General features: G+C 35.1%; 1 protein-coding gene across 1 annotated transcript in view; it reads left to right on the top strand.

The window, feature by feature from the left end:
• Window positions 1-21311, top strand: part of CadN (neural cadherin) — a 1574690-nt gene extending 1553379 nt beyond the window's left edge. Inside the window, exons 20-43 of the mRNA XM_071591874.1 lie at window positions 84-270; window positions 920-1153; window positions 1497-1669; window positions 2163-2312; window positions 2410-2541; window positions 2726-3046; window positions 3615-3741; window positions 3868-4076; window positions 4275-4438; window positions 4577-4745; window positions 5103-5309; window positions 5439-5710; window positions 6023-6228; window positions 6465-6607; window positions 6752-7015; window positions 7420-7625; window positions 8031-8241; window positions 8435-8548; window positions 8667-8853; window positions 9902-10091; window positions 10868-11109; window positions 15212-15508; window positions 15790-15945; window positions 16843-21311. Coding sequence (XP_071447975.1) covers window positions 84-270; window positions 920-1153; window positions 1497-1669; window positions 2163-2312; window positions 2410-2541; window positions 2726-3046; window positions 3615-3741; window positions 3868-4076; window positions 4275-4438; window positions 4577-4745; window positions 5103-5309; window positions 5439-5710; window positions 6023-6228; window positions 6465-6607; window positions 6752-7015; window positions 7420-7625; window positions 8031-8241; window positions 8435-8548; window positions 8667-8853; window positions 9902-10091; window positions 10868-11109; window positions 15212-15508; window positions 15790-15945; window positions 16843-16961 — 4680 coding nt within the window. The 3' untranslated portion in view covers window positions 16962-21311. The remainder of the gene's footprint in view (window positions 1-83; window positions 271-919; window positions 1154-1496; window positions 1670-2162; window positions 2313-2409; window positions 2542-2725; window positions 3047-3614; window positions 3742-3867; window positions 4077-4274; window positions 4439-4576; window positions 4746-5102; window positions 5310-5438; window positions 5711-6022; window positions 6229-6464; window positions 6608-6751; window positions 7016-7419; window positions 7626-8030; window positions 8242-8434; window positions 8549-8666; window positions 8854-9901; window positions 10092-10867; window positions 11110-15211; window positions 15509-15789; window positions 15946-16842) is intronic.
• The last annotated feature ends 207 nt before the right edge of the window (window positions 21312-21518 follow it).

Raw genomic sequence — 21518 nt, 5'->3', positions numbered from 1 at the left:
ATTTTCATATACGTAAGCCAATATCATCGATGAAGGTCGAAAGTCTGGTAATTTCTAATGGCCTTTCTTCGTTTCACCCCTAGCCTCTGGACCGGGATCAACCGAGTGGACGACCCCAATGGAGGTTCACCGTTTTCGCACAAGACGAAGGGGGAGAGGGCTTGGTGGGCTACGCGGACGTGCAAGTCAACCTGAAAGACATAAACGACAATGCACCCATCTTCCCACACGGCGTCTACTTCGGAAACGTGACAGAAAACGGAACTGCCGGTAAGTATCTCACGGATGTGAACTTAAGAAAACGTGTCTTGTTCTCATAAATGTTTTCCGTGTTGTTTTTTTTTCGTACATTTTCTTGATGTTACAACTTATATATCTCAGCCATAACTGAAATAGTTCACGACCGCATAACGGGCGACAATTACGAAAAACGAGAAGATAAAATTCACATAAGTAGATCCTCACCTAATGGAGTTTTTACGTGTTTCAAAACCCCACCCACCTCTCCCTTAAGGATGATGCTCGAGAGATTTTCAAAAGTTGTGGCTACACATTTTTATTAATTGGTGATTTTCGTCACGTTTCTTAGTCATCAAAATGACTGAACGATAAAGTGAGAATCTAGCATTCTCGTCACCAGAGATAATCAAGGTTTACAAAAATGTAGCTTGTAATTAGGCAAAAATGTCGTTGAATTAAATTTTAAGGTCATGAACCACGCAAATTAGCTATGAAATATTACTTAAAACTAAAGGAAAACCCCTCTTGCTGCATCTTACGCCTATGTCCCATTGCAAAATCATAGCCTATTCGTAACTCAATGGTTTAGCAAATGAAGTTTATGATCCCTTGTGTTAATTATGATTTATTTGCGTATTTTTCAAAGCATTTGTTTTAATTTTTGTTAACTTCTTTTCAGGAATGCTTGTAATGACAATGACCGCTGTGGACTACGATGACCCGAGTGAAGGCACGAATGCCAGGCTCACGTATTCTATAGAAAAGAATGTAATAGAGGAAGAGACTGGATCGCCTATCTTTGAGATCGAACCAGAGACTGGTGTAATCAAGACGGCTGTGTGCTGCTTGGACCGAGAACGCACTCCAGATTATTCAATACAAGTGGTTGCGATGGATGGAGGGGGGTTAAAAGGTAAAGTCACCCATGCAATCAATGAAGTTGTCATTAAAATCATACATTTTTTCATTCCGATTCCAACAGTGAAATTTGCACTTGAAAATCCCCATTGAGTAAAAGATATTCTGCTGAAAACTTCCTGTTTTCTGCAACATTTAATGGCTTATTTCAATTTGATTCAATCTATGACATATAATTAATTAGTTAAGCCATACATGTAATAGCGTTGTCATCTACTTTCATATTTATGATTTTTTTAATTTTATGCATTTTACTTCGAATTTTGAATCTGATTTTTTCCTGTGGATTGCTTTTAGATATTTCACTTATCACAGTACACCCTAATATTCTCTTGCAGGCACGGGGACGGCATCGATAAGGGTCAAAGATATAAATGACATGCCTCCGCAGTTTACCAAAGATGAATGGTTCACGGAGGTGGATGAAACGGATGGTTCAAACCTCCCCGAAATGCCAATTTTAACAGTCACTGTTCATGATGAAGATGAAACAAATAAGTTCCAGTACAAGGTATGTTCAATATTTAAAACCATGCAATTGATTGTTTGAGGAATGACTTTGTAGAATCAATTATTTTATAATATGCAGTGCAATAAATTAAAGTGGAAATACAAAATTATAAAATTTTAAACGGTGCTAAAAATGGCCATTAGTCACATGCTTAGGTCACTTAGAAAAGCCACTAAAATAAAAAAAAATAGTTTTTGCAACCATTTTCAATCATTGGCTGGCCAAGGTCAATAATTTATAATGTGCCTCACAGGCATATCTTCCCAATAAAAATGGAGGCAAAAACTTTTTTGGGACTTAAATTTCATTAAAGAGGGAAATTTTACATTTTGTAGATGATCTTTTTAGATTTCAACAGAAACTCAATATCACAAATAATTTATAAGTAATTATTTATTTTTTCTCATATGAAGCCTTATGTTGTAAATCAAATTCAAGTGGCATATTCATTCACCTAATTTTTATTGTAATATAACCAAATCTTCCTCTATAGGTCATTGAAAACAGTGGTTACGGAGCTGATAAATTCACCATGGTGCGCAATAATGATGGAACTGGGTCCCTTAAAATTGTGCAACCTCTTGATTATGAAGATCAGTTGCAAAGCAATGGCTTCAGGTTCCGAATACAAGTTAATGACAAGGTATGAAGATGGTGCAACCTTTTTGCTATGATATTTTAAAATTTTTCATTGAAATCCCGCTAACATGAGGAAACTAATGCATTTCGTCTATCATTAGGGTGAAGATAATGACAATGACAAATACCATGTGGCCTATTCCTGGGTGGTTGTCAAACTAAGAGACATAAATGATAACAAGCCTCAGTTTGAGAGGCCAAACATAGAAGTGTCCGTGTATGAGAATGCTGAGGTAAGTTGTGAATTGAGTGAGCAAACTGAGAAACTATGTCAAATCTCCATATCTGGAAACATGTTCAATCACCTGAAAAAGGTTTTTATGCATCTCTCTTATATTATTGCTTCTCCATTAATCAAGTTATGGTGATTTTTCTTATTTATTATTCGTCTCATGGTTATGTGTTTCATTCATATAGGTTGGGAAGTCTCTGGAGACATTTAAAGCGACCGATCCTGACCAAGGAGGGAGGAGTCGAGTCTCTTATGCAATAGACAGATCATCAGACAGGAGGAGGCAGTTTGCTATTAGTAAAGAGGGTACCGTCTCAATTCAGAGGAGCCTGGATCGGGAGGACACCCCAAGGCACCAAGTGAAGATCCTGGCCATTGATGATGGTGTTCCACCAAAGACAGCCACAGCCACTCTCACCGTTGTGGTCCAAGATATTAATGACAATGCACCCACCTTCCTACGGGACTACAGGCCCGTTCTGCCTGAGCATGTCCCACCGCGAAAGGTAAGCAAATCGATTTCATCACATACTCCTTCATTTTCCATTCAAAAATGTTTCCACTTTTTCTTAATTCTGCTTTGGGCTAGACTGAATTTTAACTACACTGACAAGTTCTCCCTGACATATTTGAGTTCATTCCCAAGGACACTTTGCCCTAAGGCATGATACAGATGTAGCAATCCACCCTTAATGTTACATAGAATGGATAATTCCAAGTTTTATGCTATTTGTAGAATAGGAATATCTTGTAGAAAAGAAAAAATCTTGGTTTATAAAATTCATTCCTTGAGAGAGTAAGTTTTGACATTCTTTTTTTTTGCTCCATCCTCCACTTTTATACAAATTCTGGTGCATTTTTGGCACTGTTCTTGTATTTGATTGAAATTCTTATTGCAGATGTAATGGTATGATTTTTATGAAGATATTGTTTTCCCAGCCTTTTAAAAAATCAGGTTTTTCATTCACCACCAATGAAAACCCTTGAAGAGTAATATTTTTGATTAAATTTAATTTGCATAGCCACAAAACAGGATATTTTGCCACTCACATTGAATTTCTTCCAATTCCACAGGTTGTAGAGGTGCTTGCAACAGATGATGATGACAGATCTAAAAGCAATGGCCCTCCCTTTACTTTCCGCATGGATCCCAATGCTCATGATGTGATACGGGCATCTTTCAAAGTTGAACATGATCAGAGTGAGTCATCCCATTTTATTCTTACTCCTAATATACATTCCTTTCATGAGTTTTGGCTATTTAGTAACATTTGAAGTGTTGTTCAATTTCATGACTTTAACCATTTGAAAACTTTATTTTCCTCAGAGGGTGCAAACGGTGACGGTATGGCGGTTGTATCGTCTTTGCGATCCTTTGATCGTGAGCAACAGAAGGAATATCTTATTCCCATTGTGATCAAAGATTCCGGTAATCCTGCCATGTCTGGCACCTCAACTCTGACAGTAGTAATTGGTGATGTAAATGACAACAAAATGCAACCTGGTTCCAAGGATATTTTTGTATACAATTACATGGTATGATCTTGCCCCTATAATTTCCAAATATTTAACCATTGATAATAATGTGCTAACAGCTTTTTGCATTATTTTTTCACTTATGGCATTGTGGCTATTGATAGTTTTACAGATATTATCATAAATAGAAAATAAGTTATATTTCATTGTTTCATGGATTAAGCCAAAGAAATATTCACTCATTTTTATAACCTATAGGGACAGGCACCAGACACAGAAATTGGCAGAGTATATGTTTATGATCTTGATGACTGGGACTTACCTGATAAGAAATTTTATTGGGATGGACCAGAGCATCCAAAGTTCAAGTTGAATGAAGACACAGGGATGATAACAATGAGGCATGGCACAAGGGATGGGAGGTGAGACAAGCTCTAATTTGTGGTTCCAAACAAATGTGCTCTTCTGTTAACAAACCTATTCTAAATCATAAATAATCTTCCCAAGACATAAGGGTGAAGAATAATTGACACTTTTTTCAATTTTGATTCTTTTTTCAGGTATCATTTGCGATTTAAAGTCTATGACAGAAAGCATACACAAACAGACGTTCCAGCAAATGTTTCGGTCACGGTGCGAGAGATCCCTCATGATGCAGTCCTTAATTCAGGCTCTGTTCGACTTGCGGGAATAACAGATGAAGACTTCATACGAGTTTGGAACTACAGGGTGAGTCTTTTTGTACAAAACTTTGCAACTATGGTAAATCTTATGGAGTCTATGCTAATATCCATCAATTTTATTTTTCTTTTGCTCCTTCACCCTATTTTAAAGCAAGAAAATATGTATTACATTAATATTTTATCTTTGATAAATTTCTTATTTTGTAAAATCATAATCAATTTTCAATTTTTGCCCTCCAATGAAGTGTGTTATGTTGCTCAATCGTGACTTAAATAACAACATTGTATCATTTTCTTTGTTTAGATTTATTTTATCAATTTTATGTATCATATTTATTTTATTTACCGAGATTCTACTCTGAGCGTGAATTATTGTGATCAAATAACTTTTCTCTTTTTTCAGACTCAAAGCCTAGTAAGAAGTAAAGCAGAGAGGTTTAGAGAGAAGGTGGCTGACTTGCTTGGAGCTGATGGTGACAAAGTTGACGTTTTTAGTGTTCAGCTCAGAAGGAGACACCCACCTCTCACAGATGTAAGATTCTCAGCCCATGGATCACCCTATTACAAGCCAGTTCGACTCAATGGGCTGGTTTTGATGCATCGTGAAGAGGTGAGAGAATCATGATTAAATGGTTAAATAAATTGTGATAATTGTATTGCAGAATCATAAGTCATAAAATAATATTTTTTTAAGTGAAATGGACCCTTGAAGTAATCTCTTCTTCTATTCTGTCCTCAGCTTGAGAAAGATGTCGGAATCAATATCACAATGGTTGGAATTGATGAGTGCCTTCAAGAAAATGGCGCCTGCGAAGGGTCTTGTACCAATTCGCTTGAGGTGTCTGCATTACCTTATACTGTTAATGCAAATCGCACGTCTTTGGTAGGTGTCAGGGTGGATGTCCTTCCCGAATGTACTTGCGGCGCTAGAAACTTTTCAAGAGGAGAATCTTGTAGATCTACACCTTGTCACAATGGTGGCAGGTGCATGGAAGGACGTTATGGTCTAACGTGAGTGTTTTTTTTGTTAGATATGGATCTCATATGTCACAATTAATGCAGAGCGCTCAAGCCAAGTGAAGTTTATTTAAGACAAAAATCCTACCACTTATAGAATTTATGTTGAAACAGTCAAGGCGTCCCTGTTTAGCTGAGTTCATAAATGAAGCACTGTCAAGATTTGCATTGATAAGATTGATAAAAATTTCCCAAAATGTATAATATTTGGAAATTTCCTTTGCATTATTTAATATTTTATTTTTTTGATCATTATTTCTTAGCATATTCCTTCAAATATTTGCTTATTCCCATGCTCTGTTACAGTTGTGTGTGCCCCAATGGCTATGGAGGACCAAGATGCCAACAGACCACAAGGCACTTCAGAGGATCAGGCTGGTCTTGGTATCCCCCCCTTGAGATGTGCGAAAATTCCCATTTGAGCCTCGAATTCATAACTAGAAAAGCAGATGGAACTATTTTGTATAATGGACCAATTGTGCCACCAGAAAAGGAGGAAATTATGGTGTCTGGTAAATGCTATTTCCAGTTTATAATGTATTAAAATATGTGAATGCTACAATCCCACAGTTATGTGTCAAGTGTTTGACTCATTAACCCAGGAAAAAAATTGTATATTCATCATCTCATTATCTGACCCCTGATGGAATCATATTGATGACTGATAAATTAGCTGCTTCATAGGATCCTATATTATATAAATTCTCTCAAACTAATAATCCAATCTAATTTTTAAACTTTCTTTCAGATTTTATATCTGTTGAATTGGAGAGGGGTCAGCCTCGAGTACTTGTTGACTTTGGTTCAGGAACACTGGAGCTTCGAGTGCGAACCAAGAAAGGGCTTGATGATGGAGAATGGCATCGTTTAGATATATTTTGGGATACGGAGGTAAGATAATAATTTTTGTTGACTTAAGTATGCTTGTTCTATGGTGCAGTATAAAGTATGAATAACTTACAATTGACAAACTTTTCATCAAATACCTTGGGATCTCTTCCTTTATGAGCTAAAAATAAACATCTTCTTTTACAGAATGTTAGAGTTGTTGTAGATTTTTGCAAGTCTGCTGATGTATCTGAGCTTGAAGATGGAAGTCCTCCTGAGTTTGATGGAAGTACATGTCAAGCAGAAGGAACTGTGCCACCTTTTGCTGAATACCTTAATGTCAATACTCCATTGCAATTAGGAGGATTATATGTTGAATCAGGCCTTGATCCTGCACAGTTCAGATGGCAGAATATGCCGTTTGGGAAACCTTTTGATGGATGTATACGAAATGTTGTCCACAACAGCAAGGTTGGTGTCTTTTCCTTACACTAATGCAGTTAAATGTATCCATTCCTAAGTTTCATTTTATATTTATGCACACATTGTGTATATAGATAGCCAAGTACATATAATTTCAAATGTATGTTCAGTATTCATAAATGTGAGTAAAAATGCAGATTTTGACATTTACACTTTCCGTTAAGCAAATGTTTGTTCATGCAGGAATTCTAAGTCCTTCTCATCAATCCCATTCAGTCATTGATAATAAAAATATTATCATGCAATTGAAACTAAATTCATTTAGATAGTAGAACAATAGATAGTAAAATAATATTAAAAATACAGTGAAAGTGAAATAAGGATTTTACATATTTACTAATGTTTATATTAGTTTAACATAATATGTAATGCTTTCAATGCAACAATTTCAGCTCTATGACCTGGCCCACCCTGGGCTTTCACGACATAGTGTTGCTGGATGTCCTCCAGTAGAAGAAATGTGCCATGGAAGTATTGGTGGAGGAGATGGTAGTGGAGGGGTAGGAAGTGGAATAAGCGGTCACAGTGTAGGCAGTGGAGGAGCTGGACTCAGATGTTGGGAGCACGGCACATGTGTTGGATCATTAGGAGAAGGGAGGTTAGTGATACCAGCTTCTGAATTTGTTTCATTCCTTAACTTATTCCCCACAGATTTTGACAAGACATTGTATTCATTTTGTGGTCTATTTGCATGGATAAAATATGTACTATAGGTCTCAATTTTAAGAGGGAAAAATGTGTGGGTGGTTCTTATGAGATTGAGTGCACTGTCAAAAGTATCTTGCTTGCGTACATAACCCATTGAATACCATGAGTCAAATAATTTACCATCCAGTAGCCATCAGTGAGTTAGTGTTTCTTTGCTACGGTTTATGTACTAGAAAACCGTGAACTCCCATTAATTGGAGCGTAAAATGGACATATACTATTTCTAATTTCAAGCAATTGAATTTTTTTCATTAAATTGAGTTGATATGGATGTTAATGATGTATTCTGCCGTAGGTGTGAGTGTCAACCTGGCTGGACTGGACCTCACTGCTCCATGGCAACCATACCAACCACATTTAGGCCACAGTCATATGTCAAGTATGCACTCTCCTTTGAGCCAGATAGGTTTGCAACATCCATTCAGCTGCGTTTCCGCACAAGAGAGGAGCATGGAGAACTTTTCCGAGTCAGTGATCAGCATAACCGAGAGTACGGAATACTTGAGGTGAGAAATGGTTTTTTTATACTTTAATGCCTCTAGCACATTTGACTGTTTTATTATATGCTTGAAGTTGGCAGAATTTCATTTTTGTTTTATCCAAACTATCTTTAAATTGAAAACTGCGATATATTTCAATTAATATGAGAAATTTCACCAGGTATTACTAATGGAAGCTCCTTTTACCTTTATTTTACAGATCAGAGACAGTCGCTTGCATTTCCGCTATAACCTTAACAGCCTTAGAACTGAAGAAAAAGATTTATGGTTAAGTGCAATCAATGTGGATGATGGACAATGGCACACAGCTAAGGTAATCTATTTAATATCATTCCATTCTGTGATGCTTAGAAAAATGACCAAGAACTTGTTTCTTGTCTTTAAAATACTATCATTTGCATGAAAATAAATCACACCTTATGAACTCATAGGTTTCAAGGTATGGCTCAGCTGCAATCTTGGAGCTTGATGGAGGAGAGGGCCGCCGGTACAATGAAACTTTCAGATTTGATGGCCATCAATGGCTTCTCGTTGACAAACAAGAAGGAGTGTATGCAGGTGGAAAGGCTGAGTACACTGGGGTGCGCACTTTTGAAGTGTATGCTGATTATCAGAAAGGTATGCATTATCATGTCCCTTTAAATTTCATTTTAATGCCAAACTAATTTTGAATAAATTCCTGGAAAAAATTATGAGTAATAAGTATTTTTGAGGTTTTGAGGCTGTTGACCCCACAGTCTTGATGGCTGCCTTATCATTTCTGAAACACTGAATGTAAGAAACTAGTGCTTGAGTGTTGGTTCTCCATATACCTTAGACCTTAAAATGCAAATTATGACATTGTGTCAAATACCATGACAAAATGGTGTAGTTATGTGACTGAAACCCAGAAATTAACTTGTAATGGGTTTAAATGCCAGCATAAAAAGACCTCAACCAGATTTAAATATCAGGTTCACTGAGGTTCATAACCAAAATCATGACTTACTAAACCAACAAGGCACTTACTTGCAGCCTACTACTAATTATAAGCTAAATCATGCTTGCTGCCCATTTTTAAGGACAAAATATTGAATCATAAAATCAAAGCGGGCAACAGATTGAAAGGGAATCAACCACAATGCAATTAGTACCAACTGAAAGTTCCATCATATTTTTGTTTTTCTTACACATGATGCAATACTAAGAAACTAAGTAACTTTATATTTTCTGCCTGAACCCCTACACAGGAAATTCAATACTGTAGTGCATGTAATTTTACTTGCAGAAATGTAAGGCGCAAAAGTATTGGAAATAGGTAAAGCACCAGTAGATTGGGTAAATCTAAAACAACAGAGTTCTCAATATCTCTCACTCTCTCAGAACAATAATTATAGTACATTTCATGCATCTAGCTTATTGCTTAAAAACCTTGAATGTAATAATTCAAATAAAATATTTTTCAAGTTACATTCATAACAATGGATGAAACAATATAAAGAGGGTTGTCATTACATTTTGAACCATACATATATGGTTAGTGTATGCGAAGTTATGCAATTGTTTCAGGTGCATATTCATGCATTTATCTTGAAAGTGAAATTAATTGTTTATGAAATTAATTTTAAAAATGCAACACATGTTTGAATCAATTAGATGCCTAATAATATGTTTTCTCCTTGATCAGGTTGTCTGGATGATATAAGGCTTGAAGGTAAACAACTACCTTTACCTCCTGCCATGAATGGAACGCAATGGGGTCAAGCCACAATGGCAAGAAACCTGGATAGAAATTGCCCATCAAATAAACCATGTGCCAATGTCATTTGCCCAGAACCATTTGAATGTGTGGATCTCTGGAATGAATATGAGTGCACGTGAGTATATTTTTGACTCAATTCTCTCATTTATATATATATTATATATATGTAATTATTACCTTATCCATGCCTCTGAACTATAAAATATCAAAATCAAGTATCTATGATGAAGGAATGGGTAGTTATCTTTTGTAAGATTCATAATTGAATATTCATTCATGGTATTGCCCTTTTCCTTCCTGTTAAATTACTAAAGATACATTCTTCTGACTGAATTTTGTAACTAATTAATTAATTGATGTAATGTAAAAAATATGCACTGGTTAGTGTGCCAATCCTCTAATAGAACTAATTTGAAATAATAGTGTTAATTTTAAGGTAGAAACCTAAAATCTTTAGGAGTATTTTAAAAGGTTTGAGCATGTAACTCTAACAACCTGAAATTGACTAACTCCATTGAATTTGTCAAAAAACATCCATGAAATTAACATATATTCATACTTTTAGAAATCTCGTGTAACTATTTAATGTGTGCACTGAAGTGTGTAGTTACAAGTATTACTTTTCTCTCTTTTTCTGTCTGCTTTTAACACCTATTAAATTTGGGATGGTTATTATTTCTCTTACCATTTGACTCCAAAACATTCATTGTTTTGTTTTCTCTTCGTTTCCACTGAACAACATTCGTTACATTGACAAACCTTCGTCAAATAACCCATTTTTCAATTTTTTACTTCACCATTCAAATTTTACATGAACCTTATCACATCCTTTCTAAAATCATACCTTCTTTTTACACCCATTTTGTTTGACTACTACATATGATTTCATAGTTGTGGAGAGGGTAGAGTAGTATCGGGAGATGGGAAGGGTTGTGTGGACCGGGATGAGTGCATTGATGCACCTTGCCTCAATGGTGGAGTTTGCATAAACCAGGAGCCAAGCCTCCGCTACCGCTGCATCTGCCCAGAAGGCTTCTGGGGTGAGAACTGCGAGCTTGTTCAGGAGGGGCAGACCCTTAAGCTGAGCATGGGGGCTCTGGCTGCAATCCTTGTCTGCCTTCTCATCATACTCAGTGAGTGATCAGGCGTATAAATTACACATGTTTATACATATATATAATTTCCCAAAAGACACACATGGCAACTTTTTAATGCCTTTTAATTGGTGGATAAAATTACACATATGGTTTTGTGAGATTGGAACTGAATATTCAGCTCCTGAAAATTTGACATGTTATGAAAGCCCGTCTCGGTATGGAATATAGCATACTATGTGTCACAGAAATTTTCTCTGTACCCTAAAAACGATAGCCCATTTCTTCTTTTCTGACAATGGTGAGTCTTGTAGTATTAATTTATCAACTTTACACAGTAATGTGAATTTATTAATCAAGTAATCATGGCATGCTTTCTGGTGTAATTGATAGAAGTAGTTATTTTTCTGAGGTATAATAGTTGAAAGCATGATTGTTTTACTTGTCACATTGATTGCATGAATGTTTGAAGAGTCAAATTTAAAATAGATGGTTAGATTTTCAAAAATTTACATAAGTACATATGAGCTAGTATTGTTTTTGGTAGTTTTTTTTGTCAGAAGAACAAATTAGCCAAGCACTTTAATACAACTGCTTTTCTAATTGAGGCATTATTCTTTCATGCTTTTATTGATGCTTTCTTGTAAATTTTGCATATTTTACATATAGTACCCATAGATACCTAATGGCTGTTTAATCATTTTATTTTGTCCAAAACACCTAAATTGAAATAAATTTCTGTTGTACTTGATGCACTTGCTTCCTCTTCCCCCCATCAATTGGAGAATATTATTTTTTGATTAAATTTCATTTTTAAACCCTTATGTTGGCTGTTAAATTTATTTATTACAAAATAAGTAATTTTGTTCTTGGATTTAATATTCTTATTAAATATGATATGCCTATTTTTAAGGAACTTTAATTAGATCCCTAAATGATTGTAAAATATTCTCCAATACAGCTATATTTCTCTCGTATACCTTTGTACATTTTAGTTGTCCATTTATATTTGCAGAAATTCACAGACAGAAATATCATCACAGGTAAATGTCACTTGTGAAAGATATTCCTATCATTAAATTATTTCAAAACATGAAGGCAAACATTCAATTTTATGTTTTTTAACTAAAAAGATGCTAGAGGAAGTGATTAAATTTTCTCTATGAGCATTCAAATTAATGAATGATTAGTTATGGCTGTGAACTTCTTCAATTTCCTTAATATATTTGGCAATTTGATATGCCCTTGAATTCTTTGAGAATGCTTTCAATTTCATTTCACTCCTATGATTCTCAGGGTAAGTTGGAAAATAACTTTGACCTCAACAATATATAGGTATTCATCTTAATCAAAGTGGCATAGTATTCTCAGCTATTAAGGCTACGTGTATATGCAAATACAACATGCAATGTTGTATTTGCATATTATCCTTATCTGTGATCTTAAAAATTCAATTAGAACTCAAGGGTTTGTTCAAGTTGCTGGTTTTGTATAAGGATATCGGTACATTTTCCTGAAGGTAAGTTTCTCCATAGCCCACTGCAATATTATATATTAATGAATCATGTTGCATCGCATGGTCGGATCCAAAACAACCAATGAACAGATGCCCAGTGGGCCTGCGACCTCAAGGAATGGCGTGTGTGAATGAGGAAGAATGTCGATGGTGGAGGCCATGCCTCAATGGAGGAGTGTGTATAGACTATGCTGACTCCAGACGATTTGCTTGCCGTTGTACTGGTGGATACACTGGCCGTCACTGTGAATTAGAGCTGCTTTCATCAGGTGCCTTGACACCGTCCAATGAATTCATCATTGCTATCGTCGCCTGTATCATTGCTCTTCTAAGTAAATATCAGTTTTTATTTTATTTTTTAGTTTAATAGTTCTTCCCTGAGAAGGCAAACTAATCAAAATTTTGCTCAGGTACCTATTGCATTATTTTAAGTGAACTCCACAAAATAAAAGGGTGTTTGTGGTCTGTGGGAAAAAACATTTAAAGTGATCCATTTCATCAGTCAGTTTATCATCATATATGTAATATTTCTCTGGACATCCTCTGAATCACATATATATTTTTGTGCTACTAAAATAAGATCCAGTTACTATTTAGCACGTATTTCAGGCAAATATTTCCACAAACTCTTAAGTTATGTAAATCAGCATTATGGTTTTTTTTTTTGAGCTAGCAGTATTGTTTGAATAATGAATAACGAGTATTCTAACCAGTAATCCCATCTGAAACAGGGTAATGTTTATGTGTTTAAAACTTGAAGGGATTTAAAGATGATGATTTCCATTTTTTTAAATAATGTGTGTGGCAGTTCATTTGTTGATCTGGCGGTTCATTTGTTTGTGCGATTCAGGGGTGTGCCGCGTGGTGTCACCCTAGGCACGACCCACGAGGAGGCATTTTGACCCACGCGGAACCAGTAACTTCTCAACCCCAGCCGAGCATTCATCCCTCTTGCGCCCATGGCATATATCTTACCGCGTTGACCTTGGTCTGTTATCCGCAGCACTCAGAATAAATCTGCTGTTTATTCAAACGCTTTATATGTATTTTATTAGTATTTCCTAGCACCGCCTGCGCTAAAATAATTTCCAGCACTACCACAATGTGCATGGTGCAAGAAAGATGTGGAAGATCTTGATATAGAAAGTTCCCAGATAAGTATACCTTACATTACTCATTCTTACTAAGAATTCAAAAGTAAATGCTGCATATATTTGATTTTAGAAGCTTTTTTATTTTTCAGAACAATTTCAATTTTATACATATTTTTTCATTATGCATGATGTGCATTATTTCCTTTTCAAAAAATCATTTTTGAACTACTCTTATGTCAATAATTCTAGTCTCAGGATGCAGATGGTAAGTAACATCAAAAAAATACTTTCTTCTTGATCTGTGTGTCAAGATATTGGCTTTCTATTATTTTCATAAGAAAATAGCATAATTTAAAATAAATGCATCAATTGATGGGTTTGCAAATTTTCCACATATTCTCAATGAAAGTTTTGATCATTGTCTATGAATAAGAATGATAATGATCATTGGGCATGCAAAGGTAAACTGCAACCCTTAAGTCATAAATTATTATTAACAAATGAAAATTTGCTTCCATAAAATGTAATTTTACTTAAATTTGGAAAGTAAATGCATATGCAAAATCTTTTTTCTTAAACTTTCCAGATTTATGTTTAGAATAAAGGAATGATGAACCATCATGAGATATGTTTCTACAAATCGGAATTTTAATGTTAATATTCTAATGCAAAGACTTTGAAGCTTACCATGAGTGGAAGAGGGTACTGCAGAGGTGTTACTCATCTTTTTTGACTAACTTTTTCCCTTGTGAACTTAAATGCCTAATATATCTTGGCCTTATTTTAAGCATGCCACACACATGTTTGCAGTTATTGGTTGAACATTCCAGATTCCTGCCTGTTAAAATGATGGATAATCTTAATATTTTAATTTAGTTTTTATTGCCTGAACAATTGAGGTCATTTGCAAAATCTTAATTTTTAGAGCTAATAACGTCTATATTTATTATCTGTGGATTGGGTCAGCTAATAAGTGCAATATTCATCAGATCAAAACTATTTTGCTAATTTTGACCCAACTGTCTGTAAAGTGTACTGTTGAGTTTCAAGAAACTGACTATTTTTGACCCAACTGTCTGTAAAGTGTACTGCCTTTATACTGTTGAGGGAAGTTTCAAGAAACTGCACGAGATGCCGCAAAAGTAACTTTTAACGGAGTCAACCACTAATATACATTCTCGAGGGAAGTTTGAATGAAATGCTAGTAGTAGTAATGGCACTCGAAATGTGCATCACCCAATGAAAATGCTAGCGCATGTTTAAGAATAAAGTTAATTTTTTGCTAACAAAGTGCTATTAATATTCAAAAAGAATTTTTCACTGACATACAGAAAGTTGTGCTCTGTGCACAAATTATGTACTAGTTCTTTTTTTTCCGTGAAATTCATTTCACAATGGAATAATAAAATTTTAGGTTTCTTTTGTATGTTTTATTCATTGAATAATGATCAATCAAATAAAACCATTCATTATATACCTTAAAAATGTGTGATCATTGCAAGCTGCTAATAATTTTCACCTTTTTTTCAAGTTCTTGTGCTGGTATTTGTGGTGTACAATCGGCGTCGAGAGGCTCACATTAAGTATCCGGGACCAGATGATGACGTCAGGGAGAACATTATCAACTATGATGATGAAGGTGGTGGCGAGGATGACATGACTGCCTTCGACATAACACCTCTTCAAATCCCTGTGGGTGGAGTCGGTGGGCCTCTTCATCCAGGAGGACCAGGTGGCCCACCTGGAGGAGTCCTTCTTGGTCATCCACCTGACCTCGGTGGTGGTATGGCCCCTAGTCCAATGGTCGTTCCAGGGGGAAAGCCTCCATGTAAGCACATTCATATTTTTAATAAATCTTCAAGGATTTAGTGCCAGATCTGGGATAATTTTTTAGCCTTCTTGCTTTCTGCCATGATTACTGCAAAGTGGCATAAAACTGGAAGAAAGATATTCCAAGCTGTACACCTATGAGACTTAGTAACTCCCTGTACAAAATATTTTGTCTTGTCAAATTTATGTGATGCAAAAATGATGCCCGCATAAAATTAATTTTAAATGGTTATAAGGTGCACTAAGAGTTGCTCTTGACTCTGTAATGAATCATTTCAGATGGTGGAGGACCTGAGCCAAATGTTGGAGTTTTCATCGAGGAGCATAAGAAAAGAGCTGACAGTGATCCTAATGCACCACCATTTGACGACCTTAGGAACTACGCTTATGAAGGTGGTGGCAGCACAGCTGGCTCTCTGTCCTCCCTTGCTTCAGGTACTTCTGTCATTTTAAAAGAGTGAATCCCTTTGATTATGAAGCAAATAAATCATAAATCAAATAAATAAGAAATAAGCAATCAAAAATCTATGCAATCCAGATGGATCCAACAGATTTATTTGGGCGAGGTGAACCCATATAATCAAGGATGTAGACAAGGGAATAATATGTATTTGCCATATTTCTTTCATCCCAAATTTAAGATATGTCTAGGTCTTCAGTGGTCACACTTTGTAACACCTTCATGACACTTTTTACTCTTTTCTGCATATGAATCACTTATGAAAATGCACATGGTGAAGTACCACTCAAAGTTTCAAATTTTCCCTGGACCTTGATCCGAATATGGGATTTTTCACAAACAAAAGAAATCCTGTTTGTCGTCTTACTTGCTCCTTGCTCTCTTTACTTCCTGTTTGTCACATAAGTGCCACTGCCATAAGTGTTCCTTGAATTTCACATAAGTACAGTGTAATTTTCTCCACATCTCTGCAAGACTAACTGTTATCCATGTTTGATAACTCTGACAAACCTTGCCATCATTTCAGTTAAAAATCTGTACATATTTCATAATTTCAAATATGTATGCTATTTAAGTGCCATAAAATGGCAAGGAAGTAAAATTTATGACAAAAAATGTAGCTTTAAGAATAACCTTTCCCTATGTACAGGTCACTACCAATAGAGTAAACAATGTATGTTGTATTTACTTAAGAATTTTTGAATGGCTTTTGTGAACCTAAAATGAACATATTTAATGAACTACATGCAAGATGTTGTTTAAAATTGACATAGAATTCTTCAAACTATGACCTTTCCACATTAAAATACCTTGAAGATTGTGACTTTTCCCAAACTTAATTAATGGGACCTAAATGCATTCTGTAATTTCAGATGACAATGAACAAGATTTTGACTACCTGAATGGATGGGGACCACGATTCTCAAAATTGGCTGACATGTACGGACAAGGGGAAAGTGAGGAAGAGGAGGAGGAAGAGGAAGAACAATAAAGAGAATCTATGGGAGAGTTGCAGAGATGGATAAGCAAGTTTGGTCTCTGAAAAAAAATCTGAAATAGTCAAACTAGTATGAACAAATCATAAAAAGTGCTCTGCAATAAAGAGGATTGAAATTAAAGCATATGAGGTGTAGAATGGACATAATTTGGGAGTGAATTAAATTGAAATGTGGTATCTCAAAAACATAAAAGTTTTCATCCTCATACAACGGACACTGATGAAAGGCTAGCTGAAATCTTATTGATTTAAATACTCTTCAAGGTTAATGTATTCACCTGAGTTCTGACATAGTTTCCTTTGAGAAGGAAATAAGTTCTCTAATTGTATGCTGGCTTTTGTGCAATGAGTTGTTTTTTTGAGGATTTTGAGGACTAAACTGATCAGAGCGTGGTGCTGTCCTCAAACAATATGTTTGCTTGGTTGGGGTTTCTCCAGTCATGTGAAACCTACCCATCCTTATTTATATTCTAGTGATATCCATGACAAGAAAAGTGAAACAAATCGAATTCATTTTGCTAGCTAAGGTTTTCTCCTTGGATTTGGTTGAACAAGATTCATTTTACTTTCATCCATCATTTTGTTGTACTTGTGTTTGCATGCGATATTTTTATTTAAGTGTGTATGATTGTAATTCGGGGAGAAAACATATTTAGTGTCATTCACCTCAGTATTCATGTGCCATCAAAAAGCACTTATAAAGACTTTTTTACCTCGGACCTTGAAATAAGGAACATGTTATAAATGGAATGAGACACAGCCAACCTTCCTGCAATTATTCCCACCGAAGATAAGATAAACATTCCATTTACAAGGAAGAAATGTGTGGGCTACAGAAAAATGTGAATGTACATGAAGACCAGTATTGCATTTGATTAAGAAATCACTCAATTAGTGTTTGGAGACAAGTATTTCATCAACATAGATCAAAGTTAAAGACCTTTGAATGAAATCTTAATCTTTTCATGATTCATTAAAACGCTTCCATTCTACCCCTTGCAAAAGAAATCTGTATCTTCTCCCAAATCTTTACCTAAGCTCACTGAACATTTTACAGTGCCAATAATGGTAAGGTGGTCAACATCTTCTCAGACTAAGTCAGATGTTCATAGAATGCCTTCCTCAAGTAAAATACATGGCATAACTAAGAGATAGAAAAGGATTTACTCAATGAGTTCCAAGGCAGAGATAAGGGTTTCTTCATTTCCTGCTTTTTGAATTAAGGAAGGGGCTTACATAAGACTGGAATCTCACTGGAGTGAGGAAAAAACAAATAAAATACAAAGAAAAAATTGAGAAACAGGGGAGTCTGAGCACTGAGTCAGTGTCATTTCTTGTATGTGAGCGAAAGTGTGTATGTCCAGTATGTTTGTTCATGACTCCTTTTTTTTGTGTTTACAGAGAATGAATGAACACTTGTGTACATAGGTAGTTGACGTGTAGCAACTATTTAACCTGATTATTAAGAAAAAAGTCATGGGCCAGCTTGTGTGCAGCTCATTTAGTAAATGTTTTAAAGGAAAATAATTAATTGGGATATGAAAGTGTCCGAGAATGAGTGAATGAGTGTAGTGTGTTTTTGTGAGATCTGATGAGAGACGTTTTCAATGTTTTCCAGTGGCAAAGTTACGAGAAATATGTAACTGATGTTCACTCAAACTACTGCAGTTGCCCCGAAAAACCTCCCCTTATTACTACTCCCAAGTCCATTTTGTATTTCACAGTTTCAATCAGTTGCTGATTGTCATCCTGTCCTATTCCCTCCCCAAATACCTTCCTGAAACAGGTATTATTGACAGTTGTGGAAGGGCTGTCTTGTGAATGTATTCAATTTTGAAGGGCATTCCCCATCCTACTTTGGATGGGCAGCGATTTGAACACTTTTGCTAGACTCTGGCCCAAACTGCCTCATGTAGAGCAAAACAGGTTTGCTCTCTGCTGTAAATGAACAAAAAAAGAAGTTCCATTTGTGTTTACAAAAGTTTTGTTGGATATTTTGCAAACTTTTCAAAGTTATTTAGTTGTTGAGCTGTGCTATGTATATAATTGTGCAGACGTATACATAGTGTTTGGAATTTATTTTTGTTGAGCCCTTCAATGACATTACTGCCTCTCAATATTTTCATCATGTCAAACTGTGGTATCATATTTTTAAAAATTGAGTGTTCTGATGTAGGCATACTTAGTAATTAAGTAGTTATAGCTGAATTTAGATGTAACAGTCCATTGCTGTGCATTTGAAATTTATTTAAGCAATCTTTAGTGTAACTTAATCTATGGCTATCAGCAAACATTGCAAAAACATTCAGTTCACTGCACATAATGTATCTAATTTCGAATGTGTGTGTGTGTTCTCTTATAACTTATATTAGTTGTATTTGTTACAATGTTACCAATCAATGGCCCTAAAGTTTCTGTGACTTCTGAGAAAAATAAGGCCTCTTTGCCTACCTCCCATTAATGTTGCCATCTTATCTTTCATTAACTTTTGTTTGAAGCATTACTTATGAATGAAGACTTTGTTCCCACTTGTAATTTAGTTTGGCCAGGTTTCATTTTGAACAAATAGTGGTCTTGCATGCTACAACTGCATTGGCATTAGTGAATCAGAGGCATACAAAGCCTAGAAACTGGGTTAAAATCAGTGATCATCACTCCAAAGCTATGAATTTCATTTATGATGAAGAAGTTTTAATTAACACAATGAATTAGAACCTGAAAACATTTTTACATTAGTTTCCATGTAGTTAGCTCTTATGCTCAATGAATTACCATGAGAAATTTTCTATTGTACATTGAAAAAATGCACATACGGGCAATCAAAAACCGTTAAACATTTAGCATTCAGCAGTTTCACTGATGTAAAATTTTATTTTGTAGTCATTATGAACATGAAGTGTGTGCTATGCAGTGAAGGAAACATGATTGAAACTACAGTTATTGCTCATCCATTCGAAGTTCTTGTTTGGACATCCCATTAATTTTTAGACAGTGCAAAATGTATGGCATTGAAAATTGGCTGCCATGGAAGTAACCTGCATGACAAAAAGGAATTGGGAATGGAAAATATAGGAGATGAGGAGATGATATAATGTTAGAGCAAAGCCATCATAGAAAACACTTTGATCAAAATAATTTTATTACTAAATGATTTTGTAAGTCACATATAATCCATGTTTGATCCTTATCCCGTCATAAAATACTCTATGAAATCATCATAATTTGATAAAGAATGAAATGTATGACATAGAATTGCTTTGCGATTTCTGATGATATTTTGAAATATTATTTTGTATTTGTGTTTTTCACCAACGATGAATTTGATACATTTACACGGATGCATTGCTTTTCTTTAATTACAAGTTATTGTCACTGCCACCTTATATACCAGTCATTATATACTGGTGAGTGCTAAGTTTTTCAGTGCATCATCACCTCTAAATGGCTGCTAACTCATGCTGCCCACTGTCCATTATGGAAATGAAGATCTTGGGGATTGAGAAATTATTTGAAAACTTTTGAAACTGGCTATTCCTTATATCACCCTATTCCATTATTTAACTTATACAAGGAATATCACATAATTCCAACTGCCCTTTAAAGGAACTGAAAAATTTTTTACATTTTTACAAAATACTCATATTATAGATGGATCTCACTAGGGTGCTCATGCAAAACAATTGGTACAGAAATATTTATAAGAGCTACTGCAAATACTCCATTGGTGAAAAGAAAGCAGAAATCGTACTATTATATTGGAAGTTTTAACTTCCTAGTAAGTGATTGTGAGTACTTGTATAACTTGTAGTGCAGAGAAATGAGATTAAAAATTTTAAATGAGCAAAGTTTTACTAGGTTTAAGTAATAGGGCTAACATATAACAATAGAGAAAATATAAATTTCGTGTACTAATTCTATACCCAGATGACATTCCTAGACTACTTTCATGAAAACAGAACTGGTGAACTGAAAATGGTGATGTATGTGTGTGTGTTTCACTTGGCCTTGATATTTTGCACCACCTTGGTTACATATAAATCCCATTTCCAGTGACTGAAGAATTCCATTTCTTTATCAATATTCAGTTTTGTATTCATTGAGAATAACATGTTACCATGAAGAATGCTCATTTGCTATAATATGTCACAAATATTCTTGGTTCCTTTTAAAAGTTGTGTGAATTTTGTTTGCATGAAACAATGAAAGATCTTTGGCATCATCATCCTGTGGATTAATGGTGGCAATTATCACTTAAGTGTATATTTAGCTGTTTGTGTTTTTTTTAAGCTGTGATTTCCTAGATGTATAGTTTCCAATACAAAATAAAGATTCAATTACTAATTTTGGCATTGTCATTATTCAGGTATTATCTAGCTGTAGAAAATAACTAATCCTGATCTTTTCTAAATTCCTCCAATCTACACCTATCCTCTTGCCCTGGTGGCTTATATTTCCAAAACATATAGAACCAAGCTCCATATGAAGGTTTTTCCTAGCATTTTCTTTGTATCTTTATTTAAGGTCCTAAACTTTCTCCTTTTTATAAAAGCT

This window comes from Hetaerina americana, unplaced genomic scaffold, assembly GCF_022747635.1.
Source record: "Hetaerina americana unplaced genomic scaffold, ioHetAmer1.1.p SCAF_5, whole genome shotgun sequence".
Lineage (NCBI taxonomy): Eukaryota > Metazoa > Arthropoda > Insecta > Odonata > Calopterygidae > Hetaerina > Hetaerina americana.
Note: the sequence above shows the minus strand (reverse complement) of the source record. Positions and strands in the feature narration are given on the sequence as shown.